The sequence below is a fragment of the Chaetodon auriga genome, chromosome 9, assembly GCF_051107435.1.
Source record: "Chaetodon auriga isolate fChaAug3 chromosome 9, fChaAug3.hap1, whole genome shotgun sequence".
NCBI lineage: Eukaryota > Metazoa > Chordata > Actinopteri > Chaetodontiformes > Chaetodontidae > Chaetodon > Chaetodon auriga.
In genome coordinates, this window is record NC_135082.1 from 14,307,447 (window position 1) to 14,323,940 (window position 16,494).

Genomic DNA, 16,494 nt, shown 5'->3' on the forward strand with positions numbered 1-16,494 from the left:
GGCACTGGGAATGTCTATAAATTATTTACAGAGAGTTAGCTGAGTTAGAGCGAGATTTCCACTCGAATTATTAAAACACATTCTTAAATAATGAATTGGAATGTAAAAATTTAAGATTTCACCTAAAATGATTGTCAAGAGGACATTTGTGGAAAGAATCAGAAAGAGAGCTGAGAGGCTTTGTAGCTACAGCAGCTCAACCCTGCCTGATCCAAAGTCCCCATGTCAGATTGCCCTTAATCTGATCATTATCTGCAGTCTGACTTCTTGACCGAGTAATCTAGAAAGTCGCACTCTGCACTGTCGCACGTAAAAAAAAAAAAAACTTGGTCTGACAGTGTCGTGCGGAGAGAGGTGTTGAAGTGTATTTCAGTGTCTGCTTCATCCTTCGTTATGATTCAGTGTTAAGTTTGTTCAGCTTGACTACAATACCTCACTGTAACGTTGATGCTGTTTGTGTGATTGATTACAAAGAAGGGATTACGGTGTATATTTGGACAAGGGCAGGTCAGAGAGATGAGACATGTTATTGTGAAATTCTGGCGACAAAGGTCATAAGACACACAGAAACCATTCAGTTTCATCGTGTATGGGTGTCTCTATTACATAAGTAAAACATAACGTCTCATATTTTTGGTGTATTAAGATAAAACAAATTTGACAAATGTATCCCCATAAACACCAACATTATAGACGTATTCACTGTCAACACTTTTAATGGATTGATTTGACATTTCATTTGGTTGTAAATAGTAATTTAACATTTTCATAGTGATTTTGTGCTTCATGGAAAATGGCGATTATAAACAGCAGTGTTTAGTATAAGCCAGGGTTCCCCACTTTCAATACCTATTTCAATACAAAGTCTTATTTTTGAAGAGTAGAAAGAGAAAATCCTGAAAAGATCTCACGAAAGAGTACACTGTGGACAGGCAGAATGAAAAGAACTGAAGAAATAGACCAAGTGGTCCATTTACATGGCAGCTTGAGCTTTTTGTGCCACTGAACATTACCCTCTGCCCCTGTCTTCTCTCAGCACCATTACTGTTCAGTCTCTCTCTGTGGCCAAGCAGCATGCCTTTCCTCTTTGGGCTGTCGTACCCAGCGAGAGCTGCTGCGTGGTGACTGCCTCTACTCATGCTTGAAATCTGAGCCCATTATGTCAACAGATGTTACAGACAGAGAGGAGAGCAAGCGTGAGACAAGGAAAGATATACAAGGGTGAGCAGAGGGGGAGAGATACATGTATAAAACAAGTGATATTAAAGTTAAGAAAAAGGAAACAACCACTGAGAAGCATTTAGTCTCATAGACAATAACACAACAATAATCCCAAAAATGAACAAATGCAGCTATGGTGTGCAGTCAAATGAATATCAGGTAAACTTTTTCTGAAGCTGCAAAGGTTTGGTTTCAAAATGATATCTTAACCAAACAGTTTCTGTGGGATTATTTGTTGCAACAGAAGTCTAGATTCAATATTATATTCTCCCTTGCAATAAATTATAAAAACAGACAACATCTGGGTGTAACTGTATGTTTTACTCACATACACATCAATGGGCACTTGTCAAAACTCAAACAACACATACACCCTGCCAGGAGCACTTCGTAAAATACACCAAAGAGAAAGACTTCCAATGTGCAAAGATGAATCGTATGTGAAAGCGCCTGCAAGACAGTGTTTCCAAGAACATGTATATCACTTATTCGGATAAATTTCAATTATTTCTTGAGAAGAGAAGTAAAACGGCCAACATTATACTTACAAGTAAATCTTGGGATATTCCAATGGTCAGAAGCACAGGTGTTTCAGTTAAGTGGCAGAAAACAGCCTCACAGAGGAAGTGCTCTTGGTCAAACAAACAGACAGAATTTGTCAACAAGACAAACCATAGCACACGGCACATAAGAAGAAAGCTTCCTCTACCAAACACTTAATCCAGTCAAGTATTCTTTGCTTGAAACTGTGGAAAAAAATGCACTGGAGTTCAGTTTACTTCCCCAATTTTGTGTAGACTGAGCAAACAAGGGCATTTCAATTGGACCCTGGCACAAGTGTTACACAGGCTAAAGTGTGTGTCCTGTCTTTAATATTTGACAACAGTAAATAGTAACAATGGCAGGTGGTTTATCTCACACTAACTGTTGGCCCCTGTCAGAAGTGCATATCTATCAGTCGAGTGCATGTCTTTCAGTCATGGAAACTCCAGTGTCCCAAAAACAGTGCCAGACAGGAAGTGCATCGGCTTTACTTGATGATTTTCGATCTCAATAAACCAGCTGGATCACTCCATACAGGTTTTTCCCTTTACACACTTTCTCTTCCTCTCTAGATCTCATCTCTATTTCCCCTCTCACATGATCTTCAGCAGCAGCTCGTAGGTGGCATTGATGATCCCCCAGGAGAGGAGTGAACGGTGGTAGTTGAGGTGGGCTCCTCTGAAGAGCATAGCCACACTGCCACCTCTTTCTCTCCACACTGTCAGCAACACCTCTCTGCAAGGCTGGAAGGCTCCACCAACCTGAGACTGGGCTCGGGATTTGACCACATTTAATGGATAGAACATGATGCCAAGCGCTGCCCCCAACAACCCTCCACACACAAAATCATTCACCAAGTGACCTGCCCGGCTAGTGGCTTCTGGGAGCTGCTCCTTGATGGGCCCGCGGAGTCCGAAGAAGAGCACATTGCTAGGGCCATTACGGAGGAGTATGGGCATGAGGCCACGGTAGCACTCCCTGACACCATACTCAGACAGAAGTGTTCGGAAGGTGTGGGCTGTGTTGTTGAAGCGTTCATGGTGCCGATGGTCTTGTAGGAGAGTCTGCACACGCTCAAATGGCATCAGGATGGCTTCTGCGGTTCCTGCCAATGCTGCAGCAAAACTTCGGGTGACCAGCTCTGGCACGCCGCTGCCACCGGCCCTGTCTAGTAAGACTCTGGAGAAGTCCTCATACAGGCCAAACATGATGGCCACCGTAGTGCTCTTCTGGAGCAGTGGGGGCAGCAGGCCCCGGTAAAGATTCCTCAGCCCATCCCTCTGAAGCTGCTGCACCGCCTCAGTGGCCAACACACCGTGCAGCTGCTGGCGGAACAGCACCTTCTGGATGGGGAAGGTCACCACGATGTTGGTAAAAGCTGCAATAGAGCCGCATACATAGTGCTTGCCATGATGGCCCAGCTTGGCACTCAGAACCCCAGCAGGCAGCAGGGAGCGGCCTCCTTTAGTCAGGGCAGCCTGAGGCTGAGGTGTCCGGGCTGACTCAGAGTCCATGGTGCTAACAGCCATGGGAGGCTCACTGCTCCACAGCGTGTTCCTCCAGTATCACATCAGAACTGCTCTCTTCTGTGAAATATAGAGGCCCTGAAAGACAGAGGAAATATCAGACATCATTTTTCATCTTCATCATCTTTTGGGAAATTATTTTTATGGCTTTTTTTGGATTTGTGTGTGAGTGCCATATCTTTGGCAGACTTGTACCAAAGACTTTTATTAAAAATGCAGTCCCAGTAAATATAAAATAACATTTTTAACATTCATTTTGTTGGGAAATTACTAACAAATATATAAAAAAATACTGTAGCACAATTTCTTTTTGTATATCTGTCAATATATATGCTGAATGCAATACAATGTGAAACTATTCTCTATAATATGCAAGATATTGGTTTGGGTCTAGACTAATTGGCTCATACATGCTATATGTTGGCTTTCACAGACTGAGCTGTTAAAAAACTGCCACCTGCCTTCAACTTGTACAAACACGCTGGCCCAACTGGCCACAGATAAGAGTTATTACACAACTTAATGGGCCAATACGTGTTTTCTTGGCTATGGAGGAGGAGAGCACAACTATGAGCGACAGAAGACATTAGGCCCATTCATTTAATGTACATTAGAGAGCACCATGTATTCTACATTATCATAAAGTGTTTCATTAAGTTCATTAAGTTTAATTAAAGCATTAAGAGCTTTTCTTTTTGAAGCATTTAAGAAGCTAGTGGCACACCCTACTACGTACAATAGTGAGAACTAATCTGCTTAAGTGAAAGCAAGGCCCCACCAAAACAAAAATAACAGGCTAAATATGTTTAGGACATGAAGCAAGTTGTCTAGGAGTTTTCTAATTATAGACCAAGGAAGAGATAGTGGTGGCAAAGGTGTAAGGTCATTAGAGGTCATAGTAGAAGTGTGTCACCCAAAATATCACTCCAGAAATCCTTACACACAGTTTGAGGTCAGTGTGCCACATCTCTACTGACCCATGAGGGCCTGTTACACAATTAAAAAATAGATATAATAAAACTATAATCTTAAAAATAAACTATTATTGTGCTGTTGCAATTTGAATTCCTGAACAGCAGCTACACAGTTGTTTTATCACCTTTATCAACATACTTTGATCATTATATTTTCCCACATTCACACTGATTGATAATTGCGTAAGCTGATGGTTCTGTAGTTTCGTTTTGCCGTGTCAGTGTCGCTATTTGAATGCGGGATGCACGTATTCTCCCATTATGAATAACGTTAAAAAGAAAAACAATCGCATTGTGATGTAGGTAGTTTTACTAGATCAAAGGATTTAAGTAGAAGAAAATAACCGTATTGCGTAATGATGATTTTCCAGTACTGAATCTTTGGTGAACTCGCCCCCCATACGCTGCTTCCGTGTTACTCGGTATGTTGTCGTGTCATGCCTGTTGTCCTGGTTTGCTGTCAGTGTGTAGGTTCATTCAGACATATGGCCTGATCTCAGCTAACTGTTATATTACAACAAGGACACGAAGTAATATTAGTTACTGTATGAACAGCTAGCTAAAAGACCATCAAATCACAAACGGGTTAGCATGTTTAGCTTAATAGTTACGCCCAAATGCTAAAGAGGTTAGCCAATTCAGCTATCTCAACAGTGCTAGTGACTGGGCCTCCTTGGTTATGCTCGTAACAGTAACTTATATTTGCATTCCTGGTAAACGCGGCTTTTTGGGGCTAACATGAGAACAGGGTCAGATACAACGTCAATGGCTGCATGTTACAGCACAATACTTGCCTGTCTAGCATGCTAAGTGGCTAGCATAATCAGAGTCAAAATGACAAGCCCTGACTGATGATTGGTTGGAGACTTCGTTGGCAGGAACTGAATGTCAAGAGGCAAAACATCGTCTCTCAGTTTCGGTCAAGCAACCGCAGGGCTCATAAATCAGTCTTTACCTGCCGTGTACACCGATCGCTGTCCTGTCCCTGGACAGATAGAGTGCAGTAATTCACACGGTAGTTGGGACGCAACTGTAGGTCGTGTCTGCAGCCCTAGCAGTAGCAGGTGACAGCAGAAATGCACCGTCAGCGCATGCGCACTACTGAAGATATGAGAGTACATGGATGGGGCCACGGCTGGCTTCAAAGACCCTCTTTCACATTTGCACTCATAGTTAATAAATAGTTTACAGTTTGGGTTGTTTAACTATCCATTACTTTTTTTTTACGATGTTGCATAAAAAGCTAAAACGAACATTTTTTGCTTTGTTTTCGTAGGGCTAACTAATAACGCAGCGCTTGAATATTGGTCGTAAAGCAGGATGCGACGTCGTTTTTTACGACTACAGTGTGACGTCATTACCGTAACGTTGGCCAATGTGTCGGTAAACACAGGTTCAGCTAGCTTTGACTGGTAACGTCGATTTCCCCCCAAATAATTCTTGTTCTTTTGTTGATATGCATGACTATTGTGTGTCTGTAAGATAAATAAATAATAGAGCATGGTCCTGCGAACAACTCTAGCAAAGATGTTAATTAAAATGTCATAGCTAACGCTAACTAGCTATATGCTGCTAGCTGCAATATTTTGGACAGAACAGCTCTTTTTTTTCTTTTTCTTTTTTTTCTTTTTCTTTTTCTTTTTTTTTTAGCTAAACGCCAACGTTGCCTACAGCTCGCACTTGATATTCATCCACTTGTCGGTGGACGAGAACCGTATGCGTTAAACGAAGTTACAGCGTGAACTGCGTGAGTGGTTAGTTTGTCTCCTTCGGCACCGAAAGCACAATTCATGAACAATGTCAGCGCAAAAAGACTGCGAGTTTTTGGTGAAAAGAGCCCGGGAACTGGTCTCTGATGATCCCTGTGCGGCCAAAGCCTGGCTCATCACTGCCAGAACCCTGTACCCTGCAGATTTCAACATACAGGTAACATTAAGACATACCTCAGTCTCTTAGGATCTATATGAATTTCTCCATATGTTTCAGTCCAACATTATCACGTGAGTGATATTTGTGGATCCTCTGTTATGAGTCCATTATTAAACGGTGGTTGTTGCCTGTTTTCACAGTATGAAATGTACATCATTGAACGCAATGCAGAGAGGACAGCCTCAGCAGGGAGACTGCTGTATGACATGTGAGTTACAGTGTAAAATCTCTGGTGTTAATGTCAAGTGCCCTTTGCTTATTCTGAGGTTACTCTTGTCAATGATCTTCCATCCTTTAGGTTTATGAACTTTCCAGATCAGCCCATTGTTTGGCGAGAGATCAGTGTCATCACAGCTGCCCTTCGCAGTGACTCTCAGGACAAACATGCACAGTTTCTACGAGGTGAGAGGAGTTCAGTTCCCTTGTTTGAATACCATATGACCATGTCACCATGGGTAATGTGTACATTAGTGTACATTCTGACATCCTTTCTGTCAGCAGTGGTAATGTTTGGAACTCAAAATAGTGTTTATTTTTCTGTGTGTCTTTGTCTCACTCAGGGCTTTTTGAGACGCTACCTGGCCGTGTACAGTGTGAGATGTTACTGAAAGCCACAGAGCAGTGTTTCAACACTTTGGAGAAGGCAGAGATGCTGCTTCTCCTCCTCAAGCGCTTTCCAGAGTCTGTGGTTCAACATGGAGTACGTAATGATAACATGACACTTGTGTGTTGACATTTGAACCTAGAGTACAATTCTGTAAAACAGTCACCGGTAACATTTTCCCACATGTTCAGGTCAATCTTGGAGAAACATTGTTAGAGGCGGAGGCATCAGAGAATATGGACACTCCTGTCAACTGCTTCAGAAAACTTTTTGGTGAGCAAGCCATTAAAAGTAGTTTTTCATTCAGTTGCAAAAACCACTTACTGTATGCTTTTCACACATATTCTTTCTTATCATTTCAGTGTGTGATGTCCTTCCTTTGGTCATAAACAACATGGACATGCGCTTGCCAGCCAGCCTGATGCAGAAGTACATGCTGAAAGCAGCTGAATTCTACATCGGCTACGTTACCCGTGGACCCTCACCTGATGTACAAATGCAGGGTAAAGCTGCACTATGTTGATGCTGGTCTTTCCTTTCCCTTTAATCCAGTGTGACCGCTTTAAACCCCAAGATCTGTTGTACTACATGAGGTCTATCTCCATATTCTTTCCCACTCACTGCCTGCGTGACTTTTTTTTTTTTCCTGTGTCTCTTGTTGTTCGTGTCAGGCTCTCAAGAAGGTGGGTCTCTGAAGTCTCCCAATGTGTCCCGAGGCTCCCAGCGTTACGTGATTGACGGCCTGTCAGAAAAGTCATCAGTGGTAGCAGAACCGTGGGAGAGGCTGTTGGATATCCTCGCTGTGGTTGGAGCACGCTGCGAGTGGCAGGGAGACAAGGGACAGAGGTAGCCTATCTGTCTGTCTGTCAATCAGCCAGTACTGTTTTATAGAGTTGTTTTGTGTTCAGGTGACTCTTGTAATATAAAATCTTTTATTAGATGCACCCAATAGTGTTTCTATTACTCAGTCTACTGTCATTGATATAAATAGGTGAAGACATTTTGCTGTCAGCCCATATAAGAGACAGAGGGAAACGTAGTTGCAAGACAGCGCGTATGTTTTCAGTACAGCACACACAAAACAGGTAGACGCGCTGTAAAGTAATGTAGGAACATTCAGGATTGCAATTTTGTAAGTGCTACATGTTTATTACGCTGTATTACAGAATAGCCTGTAACAAATATAGAATCCTTATATTACATATTAAAATTTAACAGTTTTGGTCTGTGAAAATGAGGCACAGGCAAAGAAATGGTTTAGACTACTTGTATTCCTTACAGGTGCTGCAGGATGGTATATACACCTTCATAAATGTAGCATAGGTCGTTTTAAAGTGAGTATAAATGTTTTTAAAATGTGGTGTTTCTTTGCTTGTATCTGTACCTTCTGCTGTAGGAATTATGTGGACATGCTGCAGAGAGTGAAGGAGCTGTGTCGCTACCTGCCTGGTCTGGAAGGAGACACAAGGTCCCGCTGCTGTAGTCAAGTGGTCATCTGTGCTGCACTCGTCCTCTTCCGCAGTGCCTTCCTCTATGTCTCATCTGTACAGCCTGCACTGTTCCAGGGTCAGCCTCTGTCTTTTCAAGCACACTGTGGTTCCCCGTTTGTTCATTTCGCTCTAGTTCTTCAGGATATGCATCTCTGCCGTCTTTTCAGTGAATGGTTGAACGATCAGATGATGTGTTTATGTTTGGCAGGCGTGAGTGCATTGAGTTCGGGGCCGTGGATCCTTGTAGAGGACTTGAGCTCTGTGTATAACGATGTGGAGATTGAAAGAGGAGTGAAACATGCACATAAGAAACGCAAACTGGCTGACGGCAGAGAGAAGACAATGGTGAGGACGACTCAGAAATCATTTGGATGATTCTACCTGATTTTTGTGAGAGCTTGAGAAACACATCACCGTTAGCGGGCACGGTTGTTGTCTGTGTTTTCATAAATAAGCTTTAGAATGAGTGTAGTGTGTTTCTGTTGTGTCTGCTTTTTTTGTTATTGTGTATGTGTGTTGTTGCAGAGTTCAGATGATGAGGAGGGTTTGGGAAAAGGTCGAGGTCGACACATTTTAGTGAACAAGATTGATATGCCCAGCTGGTCAGAGACTCTGGACAGCTTCCGCACAGCGAGGGAAAGCTGGGACCTTCTTCACTCCCACGACGGACTGGAAACCGGTAAACAGCTCCTCTGTTTATCTGGGCTTCTGTTTCACCCACCTGGACAGGGTCCAGGCACATATCATAAATTGGCAACCACAACAGCTGCACAAGTTTTCTTGTGACTTTTAAAAAAAAAATCTTGATACAACTTTAAGGAGGGGCAGGGGGACAAAAGTGTTAATCATTTGAATGTAACATTGCATTTAAACAGAGTTCAAGAAGATCTGTGCCTCTTGGAAGACAGACAGCTGGCTTTGGTTCAGAATATTCCTCACCGACATGATCATATTTCAGGCAAGAAACATGTTTTCGTTTTCTGTTCATACATTCATTTCATGCTGGATTAAATTAAACTTCATTGAGCCCTGTGAGGAAATGTAGTGATTGGAAGAGCAGCAAAGAACAACACATGCATACAATACATATATTCATCTTGTTTTCTACAGTTTTTAAAGTATTGGGCAAATAGAGCTTATGAAACACACATGTTCATCTTTATTTCCATGTACCTCATGTGTTGTCTTTGACTGTATGCTGATTTTGTGTGCGTGTATGTGTTTGCGTGTGTCCAGGGACAGTACCGTAAGGCCCTCTCCAGCCTGCACCAGATGGCTGCAGTGCAGCAGCCTCAGCCTGGGCAGCAGAGCCCCTCAGGTCAGGCCAGTCTGGAGCACCACAGGGCCCTCATACAGCAGGCCTCCTGCCACTACGCACTGGGAGAGTACAGGGTACACAAACACACACACACAAATATGTGCAACCAATCTTGTATATAAGGCTGGTGGGTGTCAGGAGACATGCATATACAAACACAGGCTGCATGTATTCACTTCCATATTCTGAAGTACACCTGGCTTAAAATGTGTTGTACAGAGCAGTATTTGCTTTCCCGTTTGCATCTTGTGGAAATTTCTGATTTACAGTCTCTGTTATTCTGTGGATATCTGTGGTCCTAATCTAGTCTATATTGCAAGGAGGTTGTTTTGCTTTCAACATGTCCCAAAATGAATGCATAACATGAACCGGCCTGAAGGTGGCACTGTAGTTAAGTTTTAGAGGCGCATAACTGGAGCAGAGTTAAAATTTCAGAGATTTGATTTCAGACATTTAGTATAACCACTAACCATTAATTTAACCATTCTGACTAACTGATATGTAATTACTTTGCCCGAAAGCTTCTACATTTTTCAAACATTTATACGAGATTTTGAACATATGTTGGTTTATTATCTAGTATTATTTGACATGCAGGCCTAAATTGTCTGTAAATTTGTGTATGGTCACTGATAATTTTCAGAAAAGGTTTTGGCTTAGCAAAAAGATCTACATAACACAGAGACAACATGTGCTCACAACAGAATATAAAGAACAAATGCAGATGATGTACCTTCATAACATTTTAAGTCCTACCCTGTTGACACATATGATGTATGTATTGTACTGTATCTGTTAATCAGATGGCCTGTGAGAAGCTGCTTGATGTCGTCGGTGGGCTGGTGCCCCCAAACCAAGAACCAACAAAGAGCCCAGAAGATCAGGGAAGAGTCAAGATCAAAGCAAGGAAAGGTATATAAAAAAAAACCAAAAAAAAACCCCCCAAAACATCAGTGATTCTGACCTATGAACAGCTCTTAACTTGTGTGAAATTGACATCTCATATAGATTTTGTGTGAAGCACAAAAGGGTTTCAGATCTTGGCAGAACGTCCCTTGTGGATGTATGTTGACTAATTGTTGTCACCAGTGACAACCACAAGTTCCCTTTGCAGCACTTTGCATATTCATGAGAAAGAACTGATTATGTTGACAATGTGGATATCCTTTGATTCGCAAATCCTGTGAATGACATGATTTGTCACGTGAGAGAGAGAAATGCGTGTCTACGATTATCAGAACATGATGCAGTGATTCTTTTTTGTCACATGCAGGCAATGACCTGAGATTACTTCCTTGCACCAGCAAAGCTGTTTTACCCTTCTGTCTCCAGCTCATGCTGGCCTGCTTCAAGGTATTTTCACTCATTAATTCTGTGTAAATGTATGACATTTACATAATAAACCTTGTATAACACACTTTCTCTATTTCTCATTTGGTCCAATCAGCTCCGTGCTTTCACAGACAGCCGTGACGACCTGTCCCTTGGGCATGTGGTGGTGCTCCTGCAGCATGACTGGCCACAGGGCGAGATGCTGTTTTTAAAGGCAGTGGATAAGATCTGTCAGCAAGGCAGTTTCCAGTATGAGAATTTCTTCAACTATGTCACCAGTATCCTTTTTTTGTAACCTCACACACAACAACAATAGAGCTTGAGTGGATTGGATGGATCAATTACTTTGTGGTTGTGTTGTCGGTGTTTGGTGTTAGTTTCCGTACGCTCATGATTTTTGTCAGACATTGACATGCTGGAGGAGTTTGCATACCTGCGCACTCCAGAAGGGGGAAGGATTCAACTGGAGCTGCTGCCCAATCAGGGAATGCTGATCAAGTAAGCCCCTCCCATTCAGAAAGTCTTCAGTTGGCATCGTGACTCTGCACACTCCCGTTCTGTTGCTGTTTTCAAAGAGAACAGTGCTATGGAATGATGATCTAAGTAGACATGGCCTGTGGGGAAAATTGTTCTTTGAACTGAAAATGCTGTGTGGGCATTAGAAAGAGAAGGGGTTTGTGGTTAAAATAACGCTTCTATCAGACTCCTTCATTCATTGCTGTAGAAGTTAAGCCACTTGAATGCGCCCTCACTGACTGACAGTTGTTGAATGTTGCTGTCCCTTAGGAACCCTAGTCCCGCCCTGGGGGTGGAGTTAAATACCCTTCTGCTACAAGGGGTGCAGACGATGGACAGGTACCCCAGGCCCCTCCTTCCCACAGTCCCATCCCCCCCAACACCAGTCACCCTTCCTTCATTCCCAACTTCAAGGCTTGTCATCCCCCCAGTTTTGATTTGGGCCTGACATTTTACATCAAGAGTTAGTTGTTCTATGATTTCCTGTTGGCCTTTGTTTTTTTGAGCCATTGCTCATCTTTCTGTGGTCATCACTGTCGTTGTTGTTGTTATTTTAGGATGGTGTTAGTCTTGATGTGCAGTCAATTTAGTTTTTTTGCCTTTTCATAACACTTGATCTCATTTCATTTGTGGACACGTTTTATGTGGTTTTTATTTACAGTTTGATGATGATTTTACTGTGTAATCTTGAATGTCTGATTTCTATATGTAAGGATTAAGTAACATGCTATTTGCATGCTATTGTCTTCACTGCATAGAGCTGTGTCTCTGCGTTTGGGACAGATCATCTCATAATAATACATTTCTGACCATATGTATGTTTGTGTTCATTGTTTTTTACCCTTTTCTTTTTTTCAGACATCACACAGTGACTCGTGGAATCACCAAAGGAGTGAAGGAGGATTTCCGCCTGGCCATGGAGAGGCAGGTGTCGCGCTGTGGAGAGAACCTGTTCAATGTGCTTCACCGATTCTGCATCAACGAGAAAGTCATCATCATCCAGTCTCTCCCATGACACCTGGCCTGTGACTTTTGAACCTTTTCATAGTTAATAATTCAGGCAGTTTTAATTTAATGCAGCTGGACTGACTTCATGACACCAACAGCTGTTTCCCAACACAGGACACACTTCTGTCTCTCTGGTCGTTATCACTGAACTCTTACGAAAAAAGAAACATGTTTTTTTTTTGGCTCATACAGTTTTCATGGTATGTGTGTGGTCTTCTTTCTTTGGTGTTAACCACATGTGCTTAACCACATCAGAAGTGGTGTAATCATATTGTGACATCTTGTTGGAGTCAATGTTGACAAAAGAATTAAATGCATTTTTGATATTCTTCAGCAAAGTTTATTGTTTTTGTTAAAACTTGATTTATTATGATTTATTACATCAGCTGTCAGTTCATCTTCAGCTCTTAGCGTAAGGTAAAGAATTGCATGCTACAGCTCAGAAAAATATGCGCATGTGTTAAAGAAGAATACTAAAAAATGTACACGCTCTCCACACTCTATCCCACTCATTTCCTCTTCCCACTTCCTTTCCCTTTTTAAGTCTAGCTTCCACAGTCACTACTCTAGATCTGTGGCTGGTGCATGTGGCAGGTCTGCCTGTAGGGCAGCCCTGAGGTTAGCCCAGAACAGCCTGTGCTTGGCCCTGTCCTGAGGCCACTCCAAGTATGTGTGGCGGCCCATCATGGACTTCAGCTGGTGGTACTTGGATGGGATCAAGTATTGAGGCAGAGGCTCGAGCAACACTAGCACAATGCTGTCCGAGCCGTGAGCAAGGCGTTGGTGGCTGGCGAAGTACAGCTCGTAATGGCACCACTCGCTCTTGACAAAGTGAGCGGAGAGCACGAACACGGAGCGCCGGCTTTTCTCCACGCAGGTGACGATGTTGTCAACAATCGTCTTTCCTGGCACAAAGTTTTTCTCATGGTGGCAGATTCTGAGCCCTCCGGCTTCAAGGTTGGGGAGGAGGGAATTGCGCACCCAGTCTGCGTCATGCTGGCTGTAAGACACAAAAGCATGAAACTCAACACCCACCAGATCTTCAGGTCGAACTTGTCGTGTTCTGGCGCGATGTTTGGCTCTGGTCCACTGCCAGATCATACCTATATACCAGGGAACATCGAAATGATGGCACAGGGTCAGAACTGCAATAATCACCACCACTGCTGGGCACAAGATGGTGGCAGCTAGAAGGCCAACATTACAGGAGACCTCTGATATCCAGATTTCCTTCAAGGTGGAGTCTCTAATGGCCTCTGGGTAAGTGCACCTATAGTCCGATGGCCAACTCAACAATTCAATTCCTGTGTGGCCCTGCTTTTCAAACTTGATGCAAAGACTTCTGAAATTCCTCAGAGCGCAGGTACAGGTGAAGGGGTTGTAACTGACATCCAGTGTTTTCAGTTTGGGGCAGCTTTCAAGCTTGTTCACAGAGGGGGCGTGGAGGGAGTTTGACTGGAGCAGGAGTTCATTCAGCATGGGGAAACCGTTACACACTGGCAGGTCCCGCAGCCTGTTAGCATTTAGATTCAGAGATGAAAGGTTTTTCAGATTCAAGATGGTTGATGGTACCACAGAAATCTGGTTGTTCTGGAGGTTCAGTGTCTCCGTTCCTTTTGGTAGACATTTAAAAACAGAGTCTGTCAGACTATTAAAAGACAGAGTCATATTGATGATGTTAGGTGGCCAGACACATTCTTCCAGGCCGTCATAATCCAGGGAGTTGAGGCTGAGGTCCAGATGTTGCAGGGATTTCATGTTTTGCACGCGTTTGCTTAGCACATGAAGACTCTTCAGATTGTTGCCTAGCAGAGTCAATTTCCTCACATTACCCAGAGTCTCACATTCAAGAATTTGTTGATACTCCACTCTGGAGAAGACAGAGTCAGATAGAGCACAAAGGGAGAAGTCAATCTGGAGAATAGGACTCTGTGACTTTGGGCATGTCATGTGTATGATTGAGGTCTCAGTGATCGCTAAAATCTCCACTGGCAAGTTGATAAAAAAGTTGTATACAGCCTCCTGTGAAAAGAGGAAGGACTTCACTACTGCCTTGCTGGCCCTAAAAGACTTCAGATTAGATGTTGCAACCACAGGAGTTTCCTTCCGCGGCAGTTTGTAGATGGCCACACCAGTGGTGGCCAGATGGGTAATAGATGTTTTCAGAACCACATTTACATATTCAGTCAAGTCAGCCCAGTCAATTGATATGTTGGTGAGATAAAGATGAGATGTGTGGATTTGTGCTCTCTCACTCAACTGTTTACTGAGGTCTGTGTAGCCTGCTATCAAATTCAACAACTCCACTTCAGCAAAGAGCGACAGAGCATCAGCAAACAGACCGTGGTCCATTGCTTGATTCCTAGTGAAGGCTATCTGAAACCTCTGAGCATGAACATCCTTCAGACTACCTGCTTCATAATCCAGGTTATCCTCCAGGGAAAGGGTCAGCATACGTAATTTCACTTCAGCAATATTCTTGAAATCCCCCATAGAGATGTTTTTTGCTCCAAGTGCTAATATCTCCAGTTTTACCAGGGAGCTGAACTCACTCCCAAGTGTCATTGTGAGAAACTTGTTGCAGGTCAAATTTAGTACCAGAAGGTTCACTGTGTGGAGCAGGTAGCCCTGACCCGACAGGTTCTTCAGCCTGTTGTGTGACAGGTCTAGATCCTCCAGGAGTGGCGTGTCAAGGAACGTCTCTGGGTGAATCTCCTCCAAAGTGTTCCATGAAATGTTGAGGATCCTCAGGCGAGGGGTGTTTTTGAAGTCACCTCGGTGAAGCTGCTGTATGTGGTTGCATGACAGGTCTAAAAACTCCACCGTCTTTGGCAGGTCTCTCGGGACAGAGGAGAGATTTTTGGATGAGAGGTTGACGATGTGGCCATCAGACGAAGCACTCAGCTGGAGCCCCGCTGACATGGCTGCTGTCCAGACAGCAACGATCACAGCCCTCATCGTTTGCCTGGATAAAAGTAAGGACATAGACATCTATGTTATTATTGATACATACACTCAGTTGCCAGTTTGTTAGGTACAGCTATAGGTAAATCCTCTCTTCATCAAGGTCATATGTTTTTGCTGAAACAGTTTTAGAGAGCTTGATTCAACTTCATGCTCATTTTGAAGGATGTAGTTTGTGGTACAGTTGAACTGCACTGCAATAAACAGAGAGGTGTGTCTTATATTAAGCCTACCTGCATTGATATAAATGGTGTGGACAAAATAGTCTAAACCTGTCTAAAATAGTTTCAACAAAACTAAAACATTATAACTGTCATAAACTGCCTTTGGTCAGTTGTAAGTTTAAAGTTACATATGCATCCACAGGTCCCCCAACACATTTAAATACAGCCATTCATTTCTTTAAAGCACATTCACCAATCACATTTCAAATACTCATGTGAGCAAATTCGTGAAAGTTTAATGCAAAGTTTCAACTATTATGTTTTAAAAGCTTTTTTTGTGCTTTTCTAGACTCTTCATTGCTTCCGTCTCTGTGTGTTGACTTGTGTGATCTAAATTTTCTGCTATTTTGGCAACAGTGATAGTTCAATCTGAATAGACCAATGCAAAATCAATTTGGAAGTAGTTTACATAAAATCCTTAATAAATAAAGCTTGCACTAATTCAAAATCCAACCGCCGTACAGTACATAGACAAAGAGTGCACTAACCTGTGGTCCAGTGGATTTTTCAGAACGAGTGATGCAGCTTAATATGCAGTTGATTTGTTGCAGTCCATCATATTTGACTACTTTCGAAGCAGACAGGCTCAATGAAAGGTATCTGTGTTCAGTCTTCGAGTCTGTGAAAATATCTCACTTGCAGAGCTTCAAAATTACTTAAATGGTGAAAAAACATGCAAAAAGACAAGAGACAACAATCTTAACAGTCAGTCTGTCTGTCAGTCAAACAATCTGTAGATATAAGGGTCTGCCTGCTATTCTCAGACGCAAGCTCTGCTGATGTTACAGAAAAACAAATTATGGTCATTCGTTTCGGTAAAAGATGATCTAGAGAGGATTCAGATA

The 16,494-nt window shown here is 42.7% G+C and overlaps 3 protein-coding genes across 4 annotated transcripts; 1 reads left to right on the plus strand and 2 right to left on the minus strand.

Annotated features, from left to right (window-relative positions):
- Nucleotides 1-705: 705 nt before the first annotated feature.
- Nucleotides 706-5,581, minus strand: slc25a51b (solute carrier family 25 member 51b). Its single transcript, XM_076739895.1, has 2 exons — nucleotides 5,220-5,581; nucleotides 706-3,368 (listed from the first exon to the last, which is right to left on the minus strand). The coding sequence occupies exon 2, from the start codon at nucleotides 3,291-3,293 to the stop codon at nucleotides 2,358-2,360; it is 936 nt and encodes a 311-aa protein (XP_076596010.1). The 5' UTR covers nucleotides 3,294-3,368; nucleotides 5,220-5,581; the 3' UTR covers nucleotides 706-2,357.
- Nucleotides 5,582-5,610: 29 nt separating this feature from the next.
- ints10 (integrator complex subunit 10) lies at nucleotides 5,611-12,803 on the plus strand. Of its 2 annotated transcripts, XM_076739892.1 has the most exons (18): nucleotides 5,618-6,190; nucleotides 6,334-6,401; nucleotides 6,492-6,595; nucleotides 6,754-6,893; nucleotides 6,989-7,070; nucleotides 7,160-7,300; nucleotides 7,469-7,643; nucleotides 8,194-8,363; nucleotides 8,496-8,632; nucleotides 8,813-8,966; nucleotides 9,163-9,245; nucleotides 9,524-9,679; nucleotides 10,409-10,517; nucleotides 10,879-10,958; nucleotides 11,053-11,215; nucleotides 11,342-11,435; nucleotides 11,724-11,792; nucleotides 12,312-12,803. In XM_076739892.1, exons 1-18 carry the CDS (start codon nucleotides 6,062-6,064, stop codon nucleotides 12,466-12,468), a joined length of 2,211 nt encoding a protein of 736 aa, XP_076596007.1. In that variant the 5' UTR covers nucleotides 5,618-6,061; the 3' UTR covers nucleotides 12,469-12,803. The 2 variants fall into 2 exon arrangements, with proteins under 2 accessions (XP_076596008.1, XP_076596007.1); XM_076739893.1 differs by lacking the exon at nucleotides 11,724-11,792 and having other exon boundaries at nucleotides 5,611-6,190; nucleotides 12,312-12,793.
- Nucleotides 12,790-16,252, minus strand: tlr1 (toll-like receptor 1). Its single transcript, XM_076739891.1, has 2 exons — nucleotides 16,138-16,252; nucleotides 12,790-15,426 (listed from the first exon to the last, which is right to left on the minus strand). Exon 2 carries the CDS (start codon nucleotides 15,417-15,419, stop codon nucleotides 13,023-13,025), a length of 2,397 nt encoding a protein of 798 aa, XP_076596006.1. The 5' UTR covers nucleotides 15,420-15,426; nucleotides 16,138-16,252; the 3' UTR covers nucleotides 12,790-13,022.
- Nucleotides 16,253-16,494: the final 242 nt, after the last annotated feature.

Excerpts from the sequence above, each read along its gene's own strand:
- slc25a51b (XM_076739895.1), bottom strand. The coding sequence starts at position 3,293 with ATGGCTGTTAGCACCATGGACTCTGAGTCAGCCCGGACACCTCAGCCT.
- ints10 (XM_076739892.1), top strand. The coding sequence starts at position 6,062 with ATGTCAGCGCAAAAAGACTGCGAGTTTTTGGTGAAAAGAGCCCGGGAA. Across the intron at positions 7,071-7,159 it reads CTGCTTCAGAAAACTTTTTG|TGTGTGATGTCCTTCCTTTG; the intron begins GTGAGCAAGCCA and ends TTATCATTTCAG. Across the intron at positions 11,216-11,341 it reads TTTCTTCAACTATGTCACCA|ACATTGACATGCTGGAGGAG; the intron begins GTATCCTTTTTT and ends GATTTTTGTCAG.
- tlr1 (XM_076739891.1), bottom strand. The coding sequence starts at position 15,419 with ATGAGGGCTGTGATCGTTGCTGTCTGGACAGCAGCCATGTCAGCGGGG.